The sequence below is a fragment of the Apteryx rowi genome, unplaced genomic scaffold, assembly GCF_003343035.1.
Source record: "Apteryx rowi isolate R43461 unplaced genomic scaffold, aptRow1 scaffold_490, whole genome shotgun sequence".
In the NCBI taxonomy this organism is placed as follows: Eukaryota; Metazoa; Chordata; class Aves; order Apterygiformes; family Apterygidae; genus Apteryx; species Apteryx rowi.
The window spans coordinates 106,820-127,271 of record NW_020450750.1 but is presented as its reverse complement, the minus strand read 5'-3'; the positions used below and the strand labels follow the sequence as shown (position 1 = coordinate 127,271).

The window sequence follows — 20,452 nt, the reverse complement described above, 5'->3', positions numbered from 1 at the left end:
TCCAGTCCCCTCATCATCTTTGTAGYCCTTCGCTGGACTTGCTCCAGTAGTGCCACATCCCTCTTGTACTGGGGAGCCCAGAACTGGACGCAGTACTCCAGATGGGGCCTCCCCAGGGCTGAGTAGAGGGGGGAGAATCACCTCCCTCGACCTGCTGGCAACACTCTTCCTGATGCACCCCAGGACACCATTGGCCTTCTTGGCCACAAGGGCACRTTGCTGCCTCATGCTTAACTTGGTGTCCACCAGCACTYCCAGGTCCTTCTCCGYAGAGCTGCTTTCCAGCAGGTCAACCCCCAACCTGTACTGGTGCCTGGGGTTATTCCTCCCCAGGTGCAGGACCCTGCACTTGCCTTTGTTGAACTTCAGGAGGTTCCTCTCCGCCCACCTCTCCAGCCTGTCCAGGTCTCTCTGAATGGCAGCACAGCCCTCTGGGGTATCGGCCACTCCTCCCAGTTTTGTATCGTCAGCAAGCTTGCTGAGGGTGCACTCTGTCCCTTCATCCAGGTCATTGATGAAGAAGTTGAACAGGGCTGGACCCAGTACTGACCCCTGGGGGACACCGCTAGCTACAGGCCTCCAACTAGACTCTGCRCCGCTGATTACAACTCTCTGAGCTCTGCCATTCAGCCAGTTCTCAATCCACCTCACTGTCCACTCATCTAGCCCACACTTCCTGAGCTTCCCTATGAGGATGTTATGGGAGACAGTGTCAAAAGCCTTGTTTTGTTAGTAGAAGAAGTAGCCAGTTGAATTCCACAAGGATCTGTGTTAAGGTTGGTGCAGATTTAAGGAAAAGGGCTCAGTAATGAGCTGACAAAGTTTATTAACATCGCAGACTTTACTTGGGTTAGTCTAAAGGGTACTTACTGCAAAAAATGCAGGAAATGCCCAGCATTTGGGTTATGTGGGTTAAAATTTCACATGAAATTCAGTGTAGGGAAGTGCAAAGTAATGCAAGTGAAAGAGTAATAGGATGGAGAAGGATCTGTCCTAATTTGTGTATGCAAAGATTGGCTCTACTGGTTCTTACCAATCATGAATGAGACGATGGGATTATAGTACATAGATTTATGAAAATGTCAATGCAGTTCTCCATAGCAGTCAAAATAGCAAATCCAGCCTTAGGAATTATTAGGAAAGGAATAGAGAACAGAGCAGAAAACTTCATGCTGCTCCTATAAAAATTCATGGCACATCTGCTCCTTGAATATTCCGTACTGTTGGTTTCCCCTCTTCTCCATCTCAAAACGGATACAGTGCAACTACAGAAATTTCGGAGATGAGCACTGAGGGTGATTTAATGATATAAAATAGCTTTTGCTTGAGGTAAAATTAAACTAAGGTTTTTCAACTTGGAAAAAAAGATGACTGTGGAAGAGCACAGTGGCGATCTATAAAATCACGAGTGAATAGGGAGTGATTGCTTTTTTTTGTCTCCCGTAATACAAGAACCAGAGGAGTGGAGTACCAGATAGGATCAGCAGATGCCAGATTGAATCAGGACAAACAAAAGGAGATACTTAATCATATAATATATCATTAAGCTGGGGTACTAYTTGCTGCAGGATGCTGTTGATTCTATAATGTTGTTTAAAAAAGCAGTTATAAAGAAAAAAAAGTCTAGCAAACACTTAAATACAAAAATGTTACCCCTGGCTCAAAAGTCCTTGGTAGCTGCAAGAAGGTGGAAGCTGAGGCTGCGTGTGGGATAAATATTGCTGTGTGCCCTGTTTTTATACTTTTCCCTAGACATCTGTTGTTGGCCACCATATTTTTTTTCTAGCAAAGCATAGGGTCACATTCATGATTTCTAAATGCTTTTCCAATTGTGTAGAGAAAAGCATAATGAGACAAGACACAAATTACACCAGAATCTAAGCTGCTGCTTAATCTGTCATACAGAATTTTTGTGAGGCAGCTCTTAGTTGCAATAATTAAGGCCTAGGTGAACAGTGCCTTGCCTTAATGAGTGCTGTTTCCCTGTTCTGGATCCCTGTCACTTAAGAATACCCCCAATACCATCATATTATAAGAAAATCTCCACACTGTTGGATATTGCAGGAGATGGATCCGTGATTTGATATGGTATGACCACTCTCAGGGTGTCCAGGTTTTTACTTAATTTCAGGGTTAGCATCAATTTCAGTTGGCATCAGATTTTAATTCAGATCAGCATCAGATGTTGCATTAGGAAAGGTATATTATGTTAAAATTGTATTTGGGACTTTTAAAATCAGCTGTTTCTTTTGCATGGAAAAATTAAATCTGTGTTTGGGTATTAGACTTTTAAATAATGAGTGTGAAGAGTCTTTCTGCTTGTGTGTATAGTTCATGTCACCAAGGGAACCTTTAATTTACAGATGTCGATAAAACAGTCGAAAGCCTTGTAAAACTGCCTCACTTCATAATTTTTAATAATATAATGACCAGTTATATTGGTAATCAAGATGTTGACAGATACTTGTATTTATTTAGGAAAATGAGTCACTACTGCATTGATGAACTTATATAGTCAAATGACAGTTAAATGTTGACATCAACAAAGTAAATACCCAGGGAAAATACATACATATAGTTTACTCCTCTGGTTTGTGTTGATTAATAACTTGGCTTGAAATCAAGACTTACCTTAACTTGCTCTCATTTCAGCTTTGGATAGATCACAATCCAAGAGAGATGGAGGTTTTAAAAATAATTGGAGCTTTGATCATGCTGAAGAAAGTGAAGGAGACACAGAGAAAGAGTAAGGATGCTTTTATCTAGGCTATTGAAAGTATAAGTGGCTATGTATAAAGACATACATTTTTGTAATTTATTAATAAGCAACAACGTATAATACTGTAAAAGCTTCAGCAGTTAAGAAAAATTATTTTGGAAGAAGTGATTATTTTAACTAGTATTTCCATATAAAAATTGCATTATAATGTAAATTTCATTGTAAACATGGRGTTTACAACATAGGGTACAGTAAATTTAAGTGTTGTGATTATCTTCAGAGCTACGGTACAAGTCCAAGGAAACACAATAAATATGTTAACCTACAAAGGAAGGAAATGGAAAGGTAGAGTATCGGAACAATTTCAGTTTTTCCTTTTAGTGATGATATTATTCATTACCTCACAGTCATGACTAAGGTATTTCAATAACTGTAGGCCTACATCGAGGGAAACTGAGCTGAAAAGACTGTAGGTTTTTCTGCCTTGTGTTTATCTCACAGGATAGAGTTAAGACCGACTTTGTTCCCCAGTAGTTTATTTCTTTACTTAATATGTTTGGATCTCTACCAAAGCTTAAACTTGTTGTGTGTAGTTAGAATATGTACTCTGTCCTTGTAACATTTCATTGTTACTGGTATGTTTTCTCAATCTTAATGTTGTTTTTTTAAAAATTCATATTTTTTTTTAGAAATAAATACAAATTCCATGTATAAAGAATGCACAGGAAACTAAGTATTTGAAAAGTCTGTATTTGAGATCATCCAGTGGCATTAAAATGTTTGACACTAAAGTGGTAACTATTGTAGGAGTTGGATTTTTAATTTATATTAGGTTTGTCTGCGGTTCTTGGATTTTTGGAGAGTAAAAGCTGTAAGTTCTTTAGTAAGTATGAATGTTTTTTAGTAAGTAGAAACTGAACCCTGTGATTAAATATAAAAATAATTCTTGTATGGATCTGCAGTTTGCCCTCTCTAATAATTTTAGGAGACCACCACAGAGTAACATTTTTTTAGTAGATACTAGTAGATATTCTGCCAAACACTGTGAGTAGGAGGGCGATAGGAAAGTAGTGGTTAAAGCAAAGAGTTCATTGAAGTATGAGGTAAGCATTAAGACCTTTTGTCAAAACAGAACTTTTTCAGAAATTAGAACCACTTTTTAAAGAGTTCTCAAATTAAGGAGGTTTTAGTTTTATAAAATTAAACATGTCTTTTTATTGCCAACTTTACATCCATTTCTGACATATAGTAATATGTTTCAAGTGTAATGACAGATTAGGATTTGCATTTTACTTGTCCTGAAAAATGAAAATAACATGCATTTGTAAGCATAGTGATTTGATTCTTCTAAAAATTTACTGCTGTTTTCCAGCTGTCTCTAGATGACTTAAGAACACAAAATGGGAATAAGTGTAGAGTAATGATGCTAAAAAATCTTTGAAAAACTGATTATAGGACATATGTTTTATATAATGGTATCTGATTTTTAGGAGAGTATTTCTGAGTGGTTGCTCATTTCGTTCAATACTATTACAATTTTCCCATAGAGATGTACTGAAATTTTATTACCTACTTGCATCAATAATTCTTATTTTATACCTGTGAATTACATAGACTCTTATATGCAGATATAGATAAAACAACAGTTGAAAATTCTTAGGATTGTTTTAAACTGAAGATCCCACCTGTTTTACTTTTCCATTTTCTGATAACCATTTCAGACAGTTTCCCCCCTCCCCTGCACCCTCCAAACAACTATCTATTTTAAGCTGCCCAAGTATTTATTTTGGGTAACACTTGCTTTTTTTGTCTTAATGGCATTGCAAGCTTCATTTTGAGCACATCTTTTAAATAATTTTCATATTTTGCTTTTCTGATATATTTTTCCTTTGTATAAATATTGACAAAATGTTGACAGACAGGAATCCTTAGAAAATAATCACCTTGATAATGAATTGTCCTTCCTTTCTCTCTAAATTTCATGTAACCTTTTTGCTAAGGGTCTCAACCTCAGTCCATATAATTGTTCCAGAAAAACCTTTGGTTCCCTCCCTCCCCAAATATTTTGAGCGTGTTGTGCAATGAGTGCATTTGGGGGGGATTTTTTTAGTGTTGTTTTTATTAGCTATGCTATGCTGTTATTTGTTAGCAGTGCCTGTAACTTACTGCATTTCTGTGTGGAAAAAACCTACAAATCTCCAGTAAGTGACTGGATATGTGTTACATGTTGTAGCATTGTAATGCCTGATCTTAGTGTAGCCTTTTGCCCTATTGATTAACACAATGAGTTTGCTTTGAACTGGCCCGAGAATAACATTTTACCACTTAAGGGATTGGCTGTATTCTTACATTAAACCTATGAGGACTCTGTTAATGACTTGGTCAGCTGGTACTTGATAGAAATTTGCTTGCAGCTCATTGGAGTATAATACCCATCATCAACATAAATTTAAGCTTTGAGTTGTTCATGGATAATGGTAAAAACATGCACTCTTCTTATGTTTTTAAACTGTACACAAATAGGGGAATAGAATATAGATATTGATCTTATATCTATAGATATTATAGAATATTGATATATATATGATTATATATCATATATATGTCTAATAGTGACTTTAACTTGCATTTAAATGATGGTGTTCTAATATGAAAATCTCTCTGTAGTTCTCTGTTTAGTTAAAAAGTGAAAAATCATGGAGGCATATCCTCCCCACAGCAGGACCCCTGAGCGTATTTCAGTAATTTAAAATGTTATTGTCTGTTTGTGCATGTGTGGTATAGTGGAATCGTTTTTTCCTATGTCTATATAAATTATATCCTTTAGGCAGGCAAGTGTAATCATGCGATACAAACATTACTCAGTTGCTATGTATTTTGCTGTCTGAAAAAACAAACTTTTGGTACTGATGCATATATTTTATGTTCCATAAAATCTAAAAATACTGATTCTTTAAAAACATCCAATTCCCAAATATTTTTCTAATCATGTCATCTTACTTGCATCATAAGAGTTATTCTTGTTCAGTATGATTTAGTGATTTTTTTTTTTTTTTTTAGTGTTTTGCTCCTTTGCTGTCTGTTACCCTCTCTTCCCTCCCAACCCCTCAAACACCATTTGTTATAATGGTTGCAGTATTGTGGTATCTTGAAGTCCTCAAAGGCTAGACACTGTACAGGGATGTATTGAAACTGATCCTGATTTCTGTACAATCTGGAACTGGAGCTATAGAAAAAAAAGAGTATCAAGAGGTCAAGTRATTTGTCTAGGTTAATACAGTATTGAATGCCAGAGCTGCAAACTTTAATATCCATGGATAGTTTGTAAAGAAGTACGTTTCCTATATTCTCCTGTGTTTGTGACACTTTATAATTGGAAATTAGTGAGGATAATAATCCAGACCATTGTTCTTTTTACCATTAAGCACCCAGAACTATTGAGGTGTATAAATAAAATGCAACAGTGCCAGCAGCTAATTGTTATTAACAAGAAACTTCTATTATTCTTCCCATCTCAAAACCAACTGTGTGCACGTTCTTATCTAGGGAAGCTTCAGAGTGTGGTTCTTACCCTATGACTCAAGAACTTTTCTTTTATTTGATGCATGGGTATCTGTATTATGTAAGAATAAATTGTAACATGAAGAGAAATCTTGAGTATGGAAGTTTTTAGGACATCAGAGTTAGAGGAAGAAGGACTGAGTGACTACATTGTATATCAAGAGCTTAAGTCGCTATGTATGTTGCAGTCAACGTGTCACACCTGCAGCTAAAGTGTTTCCACCTTCACCTCCATTGTGTTTCCCCCCCAACACACACACACACAGATAATCTGTAACTGCTTCCTTGGACCTGCTGGCATAACTGCCTGTATTGCTATTTAATTTTTTGCCTGAATGATCTTCATTTTAAAAAAAACACAAACCTTACAATTAAGAGTTGGCTAAAAGTTGTATCGTTTTGTTGTAGTCAAGTGAGGAGTAACCTTATTGGGGATGATGTTGAGCAGGTGAAGAGAGTAGACTGAAAGCAAGAATGTGTTATTCTGGTAGCAGCTAGATTAGGTTAACATGTATGATTTTAGTCTTATTTTTAATACTTACAATTATCTGAGGATAACTGCCTATTACTGAACAGAATACACTTTCATATTATCATGAGTATTTTTAGGTATCTTCTTTGAGATTACAATATTTGAGGATTACAGATATAGAAGTACTAAAGAAACTCATTTTAATGAGCAGTTGAACCAAATTAAATATGCTGTTTTAGGAAGGCATACTTTGGCAGTAATTGATAAGTTGATAATATTTAATATACAAATTCTCTCCCTGAAGCATTGTGAAGTTTGACAGTTTTAAATTACGTACTTCTGTTTATGAACAAAATAATGCTATGTTTTGTAGTTTTAATTTAACATTTGATTCCATTTATGCATAAGGTTTTATAGACTATTTCATAACAGTGCTGAAGGTTAAACAGTGTTTTCTATTTTGAATTAATCATATTCTTTTGCTTTTTCTGAAATGATCTGTACACTTCAAATTCAAGTTAACATAATTTATCTTGATCACTACATTGCCCACTTTAATGTTTCTGTTGTTTTGGGTGCACGTATGTGATGTATATGTGATACGCTTTAATTTAAAGAGGGAAGTAAAAAGAGCCCTACTTTGTTTATGTTAAAAATATTTTGCTGGTGCTCTGCATTACAGCATATCTGCTTTTCTCTCCCACATTTAACTGTCTAGTGAGGCAAATCTGCTCAGCATAGATGACAGTGATGGGCCCTTCAGTCCAAATGAAGAAAGAAAGGTAAGTGCTCTATGTTTATCTGGTGCTGAAATGTATCATTAAAGCTTGTTTGATTCTTAAACAATGTTGCATAATAATCTGTGCCATACTAAAAATGAAAGTTTGTGTTGTTTGCCACATATGTTCAAGCTATTTGCATACCTTTGCTGCTCTGACTTCCAGAGCTCTTGTTTGTGTTGTATTCTGAAAAAAAACTAGTCACCCATGCTAGTAAAGTTTAGACAGTTAGCACTTACATGTTTATACAAAAAAATACACATTTATGAAAATTGTAACGTTTTATTAAAAAAATTTCTCTCATGATTAGTTACTATGAGATTCATAGTTTTGTGTGCATATATTTATTTACTTATATGAGTGGATACACAGGCAAGAACTGTGCTTTTTTTGTTTTTTGATGAGTACTGAGGTATCTTATTACTGCAATGATGCTTCTTAATATTCTGAAAATATGAATATTTTGTGTTGAAAGGTATCCTAGCAAGGAAGGGTATTTATACCAGATTAAGAGAGAGGAAGCAATTTGAGAGATTAGATCAGAGTTATTTTATGCTTTTTGATTCTGTGGGACAGATGCAAATTTGAGGGTCATTATATGGGACACTTCCGTGTTTGCAAGGTGTCCCCACACACGCGCTTTGTGCCTCCCACACTGTGTGTGGGATTATGAGGCAAAGTGCATTGTAGTGGCAGCCCTTTTGTTTGAAAAGTTATATTGTTCTCTCTGCTCTTCTGGTTTTCCATTTGCCCTAAAGATGCCATTCTCATTACTCTGTCTCTAAAACGTGTCTGGATGCAACTATGGTGTTACAGTATGCCATGGTATGAAGCAGATTAGCTTTGTTATTTTTTTAACATTATGTTTTTCTGAGGCATGAAGCTGTTTCAAATGTAATGTTCTTTTCCAGCATAAATGGTCTGCTTAGACAGAAGGAATGGGAGGGATCCTAATACATTATGGAAGTCTACTCTCCAGGAAAAAAAAATCATGTAGGAGAACTCTTAAAATTATTCTTAAACAGATGTAATTTTGGTTTGAACAATGAGCTTTAGAAAAGCTGTTAGGAAACTAAGAACAGGACTTCTGTTGAAATTGGCTTTTGGGTAGATTTTACATAAAATTTAGTACAAAAACAGTCTGAAAATGAAGCCAAAATAAAAGAGTTGAAAAATATTTACATAAATATTGTTTCTTTTAAACTTTTGAACAAGTTTTTTAATGTATGTGAATTGTGTCATTACAGTCATTTCGTTGTCGGCCTGGAGCTGTTGGCACCAGTGGCGATTCCATAAAAACATACGCAAGGCGAGGCAAAGCTGGCAGCTTGAGACATTTTAAAGGGAACTCAATTGGCCTCAACATGATGGGAAATAGCAAGAAACTGAGGTACAGAATTTAGTCTTATATTTACTTGTTTACTTGATCATTGGTATAAATGCTATAATAGATGTATACAATGTACAGTACCTTTGCATTATCTGCTGTGTATTTAAGGAAACCACACTGTTCTGTACTTCTGAGCAAAGATACAGGTTGAGATTGTTAAGACTGTTCTCTTCCAAAATGTTAAATAACACTTATTGATGAAATGCTAAAAGATTACTAAAATGAACTGAGTTGGAGCTTTCATTTCATACCAGTACCTTACCAAGGTCTGCATGTGCTACTGTCTTTCCTCTCTAGAGTGCTATTTAGTAGAAGAATAATTCTGATTTTCCCGTCAAGGATTTCCACCTCTCTGTGACTGTGGATTGCCAAGGGTAACTCAGAATGCTTTTTCTCTTTTTCTTACTGCAAGATATCATATGATTTAGGAGTCACTGACTGCTTCTACTCTAGAGGCTTTGGCTTCAGCAAATCTCCATGCTTCTAGATCCCTAGATYGTAGGTCAAGATTGTCACTTGCATTTGAAGCTTACAGGAACAGTGTTTAATATTCAGCCTTGCATCTGCTTGTTATTACTGCCCCTAGCTTGTAATAGACTGATCTCTTAAATTTAGTTTGTGACAAAAAGCTATACATTTATGTAACTTTTTCTGGGAAGGTTTCTATATTGCTAAAATACCATGAATTCGCTTCCTTTTTCAGGAAGGAAAAGATCATAAGGTAGCTAGTGATACCTGGGCCAGTCATCAAATACATAGCTGAGCCAGGGAAGTCTTTGTCCTCGTATTTGTGCTGATCAGTAGAGCAGCATCCGGGAAGCGGAGCAAGTGATAGACAGGGTATTTTCGGAGACTGTGCAGCTTCGGGCTTTTGTTAGAAGTTAAAAGTTTTGTCACTGCACAAGTGTTTGTTATTTTTAAGCATGCATAAGCACTTGAATAAGGAAATAAATAAATTGGTAGCTTGGCAGCTGTTGCTAGCTCAGAACATGGATATGTTTTTCCATCCCATTTTTATTCTTTGTATGTCTATTAAGAAATTATCACTGTACTTCATTGGTTATCCTTGATTTATGTTATATAAATACGTTTTTCTATTTCATTCTTTAATTTATTTTTTAGTGCACACAACAAATACATCAGATTATATCCAGATTCCTGAGTTCCCCCTACCTTCAAATTGGCCAGTTTTATGGAATCATCCATGTTACTTCTGTTGCTTAGAACTGTCGTCTCAAATGTTAACTTAAAAAGATAAAATGCTGTTGCAAAGCTGTTGTGACTTCTTTGTTCTGCTTTAATGGTGAAAAAGCCTGTGCATGTTCTTTATATTTGTTGTGTTTTGAATACTTCTAACCCTTTAAAATGCGGTTCTTTTTAGTGCTCTGAGACTAGAATCTTCTGTCTGGCTGCAGGATTTGTAATGTAATCCAGCCTTACTACGTAATTTTTCTCCCGTTTCTATTCAAGCAGTCATACTTGACTGTGAATGTGTGTGTTTTTCTAAAGTTCCAGAAAGGTGTGTGGATTTTATTTTGTTTTGAAGGTGAATATATATATATATTTTTTGACAATCGGAGCATTTAGTTCAGACATTTTCTTACTTGGATTGGGCCTACCTTCCATTGACAAATACTACATTATAAACCTAAAACCTTACGTGATTTATAAAACAGCTACAAAAAATTAAATCTGTTGCATGTGCGTTACCTTACTGAAAGGTCACGTCTTCTAATTTAAAAGCAGCAATCCACCTTCGATCTAGTATTGAGCTGCATGCTGAATTTAAATGCAAAATATAAATATCCTCTTCTTTTTAATAAGGAATCATTAACAAAGGAATTTATTGAGGAAGAAAGGATGGGAGTAGGCTGCTGTGAACTGTCATAAGCACTTGCTGTTTGATTGAAACTTGTACTACCGAATATTATCTGATTCCTTTTCTGCTTTTGGTCACTTCATTTGCTGGGACATGTGATTATCCTGAGAGTGATTATCTTGATTTAATACCTTAGTTGTGATAGCATTATAACCTTGGTAGCACATGCATCACAGCAAAACACCCAAATAAGTAAAGGTTAGTGATCAAGTMCCTGTTTGTCTGTTCTAAAAACTGGTGGTGTTCGCTTTGCCGTACGGCATGGAAGGTGCTCACTTAACTATGCTTGCAATATTCCAGTCTTGGACTAGAGAAAACTCTGAAGGGTGATCATGCATGTAACTACTGGATTAAGTGCGAGTAGAGCAGATATTTGAGATTTTTGAGATTCTATTCCTAGTGATTTTTTCACAAAGTTGAAGACTGTCTTTTTTTTTTTTTTCCATTCTTTCTGCAGAGTAGGGGTTAAAAACACTTCGTATAGGTTGATTTCATTAAAATTTCCGGGGGTTTCACTTACAGTAATATTGTGGTGCAGTGTTCCCTAAAATTCAGAGAATGACTGATAGGAAGGAGGGATATGCAGAGGGGACCAGTGTTTGCGTTTATTTGCAAGAGTTGGTGACTGAATATGAGGCTATTAGGTCAGTTTTTGAGAAGTTGAATTGCTACCTGAGAATATACATGATGTTTCTAAACTTTGTATTCTAGAAGAAGGAGTTCTGTCATTTGATAGGTCTTGACAGGTATTTTTCTGTAACGCTCATGGTGAAGATCAGTCAGAAATTTCCTGAGAACTTCCAATTTTAACTTTTGATACTTGATATAAGGCTTCCAAAAGGGTTTGTAATGCTAAACTAAAAAGAAATAAAAAACGAAAGATAGCGGTTGGCTCACTTTCATCTTTTGGGGGAGTGTAAAGGAGAGTTTAGGAATCTGTTCTCAGCTTCTTGGGGAATTCTGAGATTCCCGATTTTTTTCATTGTTCAGAAAAGGCAGAATGGAGAAAGTGAAACTTCTGCTGAATAGTATTTCTGCAAAATGTATTGAATCAGTCCGAATTTTTTTCACAAACTTTTTTGTAATGTAGTGTAGTTAAAATTTCCAAGCAATTTCAAAATCAAAATCTCAACATTATATTTCCAAAATTTAAAACGGATCGGCATTATCAACATGCTATCTGTTGAAATCAGCGTGTTTCCTGAACATTTTAATACTGTCTTTGGGTCTCCTCTGCAGCAAGAAGAGTGCAGGGTAATTGTTGGGGTCTGGTGGTTTTTGAAGGAGTACCAAAATACTGATCTGTTGGACAGAAAAGCATATCTTTTAATCAGCTTTGACTGCTGAGGATATTGGGGAGTAATCTTCCCTGCAGAATTATGTATTTCATGCAGTAATCAGATGGAATTGTCAAAGGCAATAAATGAAGAAACCAGAGAAATGCTGAAAAACATAGGTGAATGTAGTAGCTCTCCACACAGGTGTTTGGGGACCTGGCTAGCCCTCTCCCTCCCTCTTTCTGAGGTGTGGTGCCTTCCAGCCACCAGCCATCTCACTGCCCTAAACGTTTTGCATATGTTTTCCCTAAGCAGCAATAAAGTGAGGAAAATCCCCAAATGTGCAGTTCAGTCCTTTCACATGTTACTCCCATTAATCTTTTTAAAGCAGTTAATATTGTGTCTTAATAAAAAGTGTAGATGGAAATATAAGATTAATTATAAACATACATAGTTCTTTATGGGGGGAGAAGCATTGTCKTCTTGGAGTTTGAGGATATTGAAATGGAGAAGTTGAGTAAAGGAGAGCTGGTTCACAGCTTTTTGGGTGTTGATAAAATTCAATAAAATTGGGAAACCCTTCTAGCTAAGAGATAGGAAGAAATGGGCGATACTTAGCCTCGCAAAGATAGATATGGTATTGTAATAATGAAAACAGTGAGTTATGGCAGATTTTTTCTTTCATTTTTAAATTGCATGAAACACTAAATCGGGCATGATGAGATAAAATTCAAAAAAGCTAGAGAAGCTCACAGTGAATATTAGGGGGAGTTCATTGTTGTCTAGTGGAAAACTAGATGCACTGGAGTAAATACTTAGCCTGTATACAGAAACAAGTTTTAAATTTAATGAGTGTTGAATGTGATGGTAATTGTAAATGAAACAGGGTGGGGGTCATAAAAATTGATAATATACTGTGGATGGTTTGAGAAAATGGATTAGTTACCTACCCATTCTGTAATTTTCATGCAACTAATCGATGTTGTTTAGGAAGTGTACAAAAAGTTAAGCTTTAATAGTTTTTATTGCTTATTGTCAAGGAAGATTCTGAAAAAGCTACATGTCTGGCAGGTATTATACTTTCATTCTGCTGCTTGTTTCAGCAATCCCCTTGAAGAAAATGGGTTTCTTCTGAATGCATTGCCTATGTAAATTATACAGTTTGGAAATAAATGGTGTACTTTGTAAGTGTAGTTCATTTGTAACTTCATAWTATATTCTTATTTTATTGATCACTTGTATTATACTAATGCAAGAGTAAAACTATTGCTAAAGAAAAACTTTGTGGGTGTCTTGGAACACACATCCTGACTTCAGTCACATTCTCTTAAGAACACTTGGTAACTCAGTAGCCCAGTTTACAAATATTTCAAAATAAAACACAAAGGCAATATAATGTGAATTGTTTTTATTACTCTTTTAGCAGAAGTTATAGGGTCTTTCAGGAACAAAAAAGTTTATATTCTTATTTGTCTTCAGTTATATTCAAGGACTGAATTATTTTATGCCTGTCAAAGGAACTTAACACATAATGTTATGGATTCTGAAATATTTAGTTAATTTCTATTTTGTATGGCTATTATTATAAAAGCAGAAAACCACAATTTTTAATTCAGACAACACAAAAATATATGTTGTGATTGTCATCCAGATGATGAGGGCTTTTCTGGCTTCTGATAATAAATTTTGTCATATATTAAATATGATAGGGAGACTAGCAAGTTATTAAATGCTGACTTCCAAGTGATGGAAAGATTGTTTAAAGAAGAAGCAATTTGTAAAACAATTAATTGGAAGTCTGGCCTTGACTGTCCCGAGACTGGACACTGGCTGAATGGCCACTGATCTGCCTTGTGTAGTAATTACGCTTTTAGAAGTATTGACAAGATTTGGACATGGCTAAAATATTAATTTCTAGGTTCTTATATAATATGCTATATTGACCTCTCTTGCAGTAAGAAAATGTTTAATTAAGAGCCTTGTTATTGCAAAAATTGTAAACCGCAATAAATCTGTAGAAAACAACGCAACTAAATTATGGCTTGAAAATATACTGGATTTTTGTGGAACTATAAGTGGACAATAGCTGAGGCCCTCTTCATCTGGCTGTACTGGTGCATTATCAATTTATGCAATTCAAGTGTAACTGAAAAAATATTTCATGCTAATTAGTTTCACTTTTTTTGGAAAAGTATTTCTGAAACATCACACACCAGAGCCTTTTCTTAAACCATTTTTCTGTACTTTTGCAGTGAAAATGCTCAGAATATGTCTTGTCCTGTGACTGTGGTACATGGTAGACGTTTTCACCACGCGCATGCCCAGACAGCAGTAGTAAAAACAGCAGCCCAAAGGTAAGACTAAATAAATTTGTTCCTCCAGATGGCCAGTTTTAAAAAGTCCTTTCTAGCATTCAGTATAACCATTTTCCTTATGCTTTTAAAGTGTTTGAAAGAAACAGAAGTACATTATGTGATGCATTCTTGATCTGTGTGAACTTTTATCATAATTACTGAAGTTTCATAAAGCTTATCATTTAAGGCTTACTGTCATATAACCTTAGAAATTGCTAATTTTAAAGCACAATATGGCATACATTCAATAGGAAAGCACCTACCAATGTGAATATATTTAGAAAATATTTCTAATGGACAAATGTAGCATGCAGCATAAGTGACGACATGGTAATCAAATACTAGTTCACACAAATTCCAGCTTGTATTAGACTGATCAAAAGATTAAGTCATAGCTATGTTGATCATATGTAGTCTTTAAATATGTCTTTAAACATAGTCTTTAAATGTGGCGTAAAGCATACAAACTGTGAAGACAACTTTAATATATGTCTTCGTTGACACATCTCACAGGAGTAAGGTTTTGCATTTATGTTAAATACTTGTTGCAATGGATGATGGGAGAGTGGAGAATATTAGCTATGCTGAATTAAACTTTGTCAGATAATTTTTGGTTGTTTTTAGAACTAGATCAGACTTCTGTAAATTCCTAGTAAATACACAAAGAGAAGAAGTCTGTTGACCAGAAGATGGACTGCCTTGATACATATTTCCAGAATCTGTTTTTTCTAAGAAACATGCCGGATTTTCAAAGCCTTTTTTGAAAGGCTTTTTTAACAGGCTTTTTGCATCCAACATGTGTCACAGAAACATACAAGTTAACTGTTGCTTTAAGAAGTTTTCTTTCAAGGTTTGTTCATTCAGAGCTCGCTTTATCTGTGCATTTCATAGATTTCCACTGGCCCACGTGTGTGCTTCATCCTATCAGCTTTGCGTAGTTGCCTTCCTCTTCCCCTTTTTATTCCTCTGGATTTTATGGGGGGTGATGGAGTCATATGTAGGCATCATCCTCTTTTTTATCCCATTTTCCTCACATTCATTGCTATCTTCAGAATAACAAAGCTATTGCACTAAGGTGAGTGAAGGGTGTGATCCAAATGTGTATTAGGGTAGTATGGCWTAAACTGAAAAATGAGTTTTACACTCCTGACCCTTAGGACCATGTTGCCTCTTCCATTTTCAAACTATAGTATCATCTGTAAATGGAATAGCATGGACTTTTCCTTCCCCTTAGTACAAGCAGATGCAGCAGTAAGGATCTCTTTTCCTTATACTTCTTCACATCACTGTGAGGCATGGGTGGCTGAAGAGGATGGGCAGAGCTTTTCCCGGGAATTAAACTAAAAGATGAGGTTTATGTTATCAGTGTGGGTTAAACTGAGCCAGCTGTGTTCTTTTCCTCTTGCATGCAGTCCTGTTTGGGATAGTTTTGTTTAATACTCCATTGAGGAAAGCACGGTGCATCTCCGAGCACTTGTGCCTCTCCTTTTTACTTTTTTGAGGGGGGGAGGGTGAATTCTAAGGGATAAAAATTTAATCTGCAGTGCCACTTAGAATGATTTAAAGTAAGCAAAATCATGTAAGACTGTTCTTTCTTGGATCCCTGCGTGCTGGTCTGAGTAATATTTGTGTACTTCAGTARGTTTTGTTGTGAGATAGTCCTTTGAAATAGCCTGCAGACATGGATTCATCTTACTGAAGTCCCATAGGCTTTTTCAGCATGCGGGAGAGTCATCTCCAGAGATTATGGGTATTGCCTTTTTCTCTTCCACTGCTATAGAAAGTTGGTAGATGACTGGCTTCTAGATTGGGCAGCTTAATTCATTACCTAAATTTAAGAAGGTTGGATCTGGCCATAATGCCTTAATCTGAATCCTGAGGGGATGTTAGACTTTCTTGCTTGCCTTTCTCACCTATGAGACTTACTTCTTTATGAGCCTGTAATGTAATGTCCAAAATGGTAGTGACTTTTTGTGTGACATGCAGAAAGAAAACTAATGCAAAATATAAGCAATCTGAGTATTGCATGCAGTAATCACATGATAGTGACTCTGAATGTTTCTAACTGTTCTGTTTCTATCCATTTTCTTTTTAAAGGTTGTTATTGTACTTCACTTATATTAACAACAGACAATTAACTCTTTTGCTGAGAATGTTTTTGGAGTCTCAGAGGCAGGAAATAGTCATAAAAATCTTGAGTAATGTTTTCCTACTGGAGAATATCAGAACCAGCATAGTCTAATGGACTGATTTATCTTTAGTATTTAACAATGAGTTTTACAGAGGAGCCTTAGAATGGATATTTAATTCCAGGATCTTTTGCCAGTTGGCTCGGTTGGTTACTTTTTAAAAGTTCCTAAATCTGTTTTTAGAGCTAGTTGTTTGAAAATTAACAGAACATGACCTCCTGTCTACCATACTTTTTTATTGTTACTACTATTATTATTATTTTTATTAGGCAGTAGGGCTCTCAAGGCTACTTGATCTGGAAAATGTAGATTTATGAATCAGAAGACAATAGATGTTAGAATAAAAGAACTAAAATAGGATTATATAAACCCCTTCATAATACAGAGTTCCAGTGTATATTAAGTGGGTAATTCCTTGGTTATATATTTTAAATTGAGAATTTTTGTCATCTTTTTTGCTAATTCTTACTGACAATAGTTAATAGTTGAGTTTAAAAGTAAACCCTCATGGTGTCTGCTCATAAAGGAGTATGTGCAGAAAATGTGGCAAACCAAGAATAAAAGTATTAGGTATATTGAGGTAAAGAAAAGCTGGTAACATTGGAAACTGAGTCCTAAGGTGTTGGGGTTTTTCCTAATACTAATTTACAGGCAAGACAAAGTTGTAGTTTTTTTTCTTTGGTCTTGTTTACATTTGTGTAAAATCTTTTATAGTATTGTGATCAGTTACAACATGGGGGAAATAATTTTAACAAGCCTAACATACTGCTCTTAAATCTACAGTGGATTATTGAAAGGATAAATAAAAATAAGAAGATGGTTAAGTTAGTTCTGTGTAGGTTGAGTCTCTGGCACAGGTGTTACGTATTTTTTTTATTTTTCTAGGGTTCTTTGCATGGGAATGATGACACATAGGGGCAAGCTAATTATGAAACTCAGTTTCATATCTATGTCACATTAATTTGGAACTTGTGGTGTGTGCCATGTGTTATGTTTCTCATCCCTTTTTTCTGACTTTGTTGCATATGGATGATACATTTAAATTCTGGCTGAATATCTATTGCACTTTAAAATATAAGATACCATTACAGCAAAATTGGGCACATCAAAATAATGTTTTGACAGATCTCATTCAAGTTTATTCAATAGAATCTGGGGGTCACATTAAAATTTGTTCACATCTGATGCAAGAGATTTTCAGATAGCTAAAACTGCTATTGTAGTTGGTTCAAACTAATTTTGCTTCATTTGATGAATGCATAGTTCATTCTTAATGCTGTTGACAGACTGCTCTAAGACCTGGCATTAGAATAGCGTGTATGTACAGCATGTCTAACAGTCTTGCTGCATGAGCTGCACGAGGCAGTCCTTCGGGGCACTGCTGGTTATGATTCCTGGCACTACTCAGGATTCTCATCTCTTAATTTTTCTGAGTTGTAAAAGTGAGAAAACAATCAAATGAACTGTTTAGTGTAATGACAGTGTACAGTATCAGGCATTTTGTTGTTTTTTTTTTTTTCCCTGCCATTAAGTTTCTGTAGCATTAAAACTTATAATTCATACCTGTGTGACTCTTACTTTACAGTACCTGTAAAGAGTTAATGCAAGTTATGGATTAACTGTGCCAGGGGAAACAAAGATACTGGATATGGCTCCATACAGAACTGGTTTGGATCTGGCTGGATGTGTAAACYTAGATGTGACCTGCACAAAAGCGGCCTCTATGGTTCGTAAAGGCCAGCTCTGGTCAGAACAGTGTTTTGCCGCTTTCCGGCAGCATGGCCTGATCAGCCCCCCAGGCCAAAGCTGATCGTGTTTGGATTCGGTTTTGAGTTCCTTTTACTCTCTCCCCAGAATCCAGACCATTGTACAGGTTAAATGCGTTTTCATACTACTCTCTGTGGGATTATCAGGATTATTCTCTTACCTGGTTTAATTTCAGTCCTGCCGTTCCTCTAGGTAACATTTGCTGTATTCTCATGAATCTGCTGTTTCTGAAAAGGAATGGAGAATGAGTTTATGCTACTCTTAGCTAATATTATCACTCCATTTAATTTGACTGAAATACAGTAGGAAACATGGTTTGAATTTGGCCTGTTCTAAAATAGTTTTAGTGTAATACATATATGACAGAAGTAAAGAGTTGCGGTAATTGGGAGAACACAGCCACATAGGTGAAACGCGTTCCACATTGCAAATGTCCCAAAGTCAGGAGTAGTACAGATAATAATTTTAAGGTGTTGTATTTATGCTGTGCTTAGTTGGACCTGTTTTGTATGTCAGTCTTGGTATACAGAGGACCTGAACTGTGAGCACCTGCTACATTTATTGATTTTAGTTGAGACTCACCTGAAACTAATGAACCTAACTTAAATATTTTTGAAAGCTTTTTTTTAGCCAAAACTTCAGGATGAGGAGAGTTGCTTCTGCTTATCCTTCTCTACCCAGTAGTTGATTGTACGTGGTCTCCTAAATATTTAAATAGCACTTCTGATCCCCCCCCCCCCCCGATTTAAACTCTTACATTTTTGAAATAGTTGGAAACAAATTCCTGTGTGGTAATGAGAATGCAAGGTAAACTTGTTTGATCTTCTCTTGCGTGGCGATCGGGGATTGGAAACAAGGCTTGATCTTAATTCATACAGTGGTGTTCTGTCATGTCAGGCTCTACGCTGGAATGAGTTAAGTGAGAGCCAGTCTCAGTTCAGAATTAATCAAATTTTACACACTGAAAATGGCACAAGAATATAATATGTAGCCCACTGACCTTTGCTGGCTGTGAAGTAACATTTGTTTACACATTTATAATTACTGTTACAAAAATGTTGTGAATATTAATAGTGTTTATTTGAAAACTACTGCAGTGTGAGTGCAAGAGGCAATAAAAGTTTGTTTGATAACTTTTTAATTTAGTAATGTACAACACCATGTGGGGCTTTGCATCTTATGTTTTTTTTTCTTTTTTCATATTTTAAGCAATCTGGATCGAAAGGAAAGGTAAGCTTATTGTTGATGAGCATGGCAATGAGTATTAAGAAAATTAATCAAATGAGTGCTTTAACAATGCTAGTTAAAGAGTAATCAATGCAGTGATTATATCTACTCATGTGTTGGGGATTTTTTGTTTGGTTTTCTTCTCTTTTTTTTTTTGGTAAAAGGGAGTAAGTGGACCACAAAAAAGACCTTTATGTCCATCTCTGTGTAGTGCCATGTTAACGTGAGCTTTGGGAACATTCCTACTGGAAATTACTATGCGTTTATGTCCACTGTGAAAATAGGTAATTTTCAATTCCCTCTGGAAGTTAAGAATTCACCACCAACTCTTTTGACAGTGCAGTAAATTTAATGCAATAGAATGGTTTTGAAGCATATTTTGTTGGGGTATTTAACGGTTTTCTATCTATCATTTCAGCTTGGTTTAAATAACATTATAGTTTTCTGATTGTGTGTATTGTGTACATTCTGAAGTGTAAATGTTAAAGCAATTAACAGAAAATGTGTAGCAAAAACAAACACGCTCTAAGACTGATTGTCACTCATTTTGCATCTGTTTTATTGCTTTCAGTATTTTGTTAACAATATGAAATACTCTGCTTTTATTTTTCTTTTTAAGTAGCTTAAATTTACAGATTTATGTAAATATTCTGTTGATAGCAATGAGTTTAATTTTTGTAAATATCCTGTCTATATAACTGGGTTTTGACAGTATAAGCTTGGTATCAGGTTGACTTGTTTACACTGTTTATTTAACATTTAGCAGATCACAAAATAAATAACACAGATATCAAATGTAGATTTGTTCTTTGTGAATTCAGGATGTTGTGGATTTATC

General features: G+C 35.5%; 1 protein-coding gene across 4 annotated transcripts in view; it reads left to right on the top strand.

The window, feature by feature from the left end:
• The window catches only part of SENP6 (SUMO specific peptidase 6), an 84,081-nt gene that overhangs the window by 17,827 nt on the left and 45,802 nt on the right, over window positions 1-20,452 (top strand). The window contains exons 2-6 of one of the 4 annotated variants that reach the window (XM_026079026.1): window positions 2,653-2,746; window positions 7,471-7,534; window positions 8,779-8,921; window positions 14,330-14,431; window positions 19,597-19,617. In XM_026079026.1, coding sequence (XP_025934811.1) covers window positions 2,653-2,746; window positions 7,471-7,534; window positions 8,779-8,921; window positions 14,330-14,431; window positions 19,597-19,617 — 424 coding nt within the window. Of the gene's footprint in view, window positions 1-2,652; window positions 2,747-7,470; window positions 7,535-8,778; window positions 8,922-14,329; window positions 14,432-19,596; window positions 19,618-20,452 lie in introns of those variants that run through there. The other 3 variants (XM_026079027.1, XM_026079028.1, XM_026079029.1) reach the window with 3 other exon arrangements.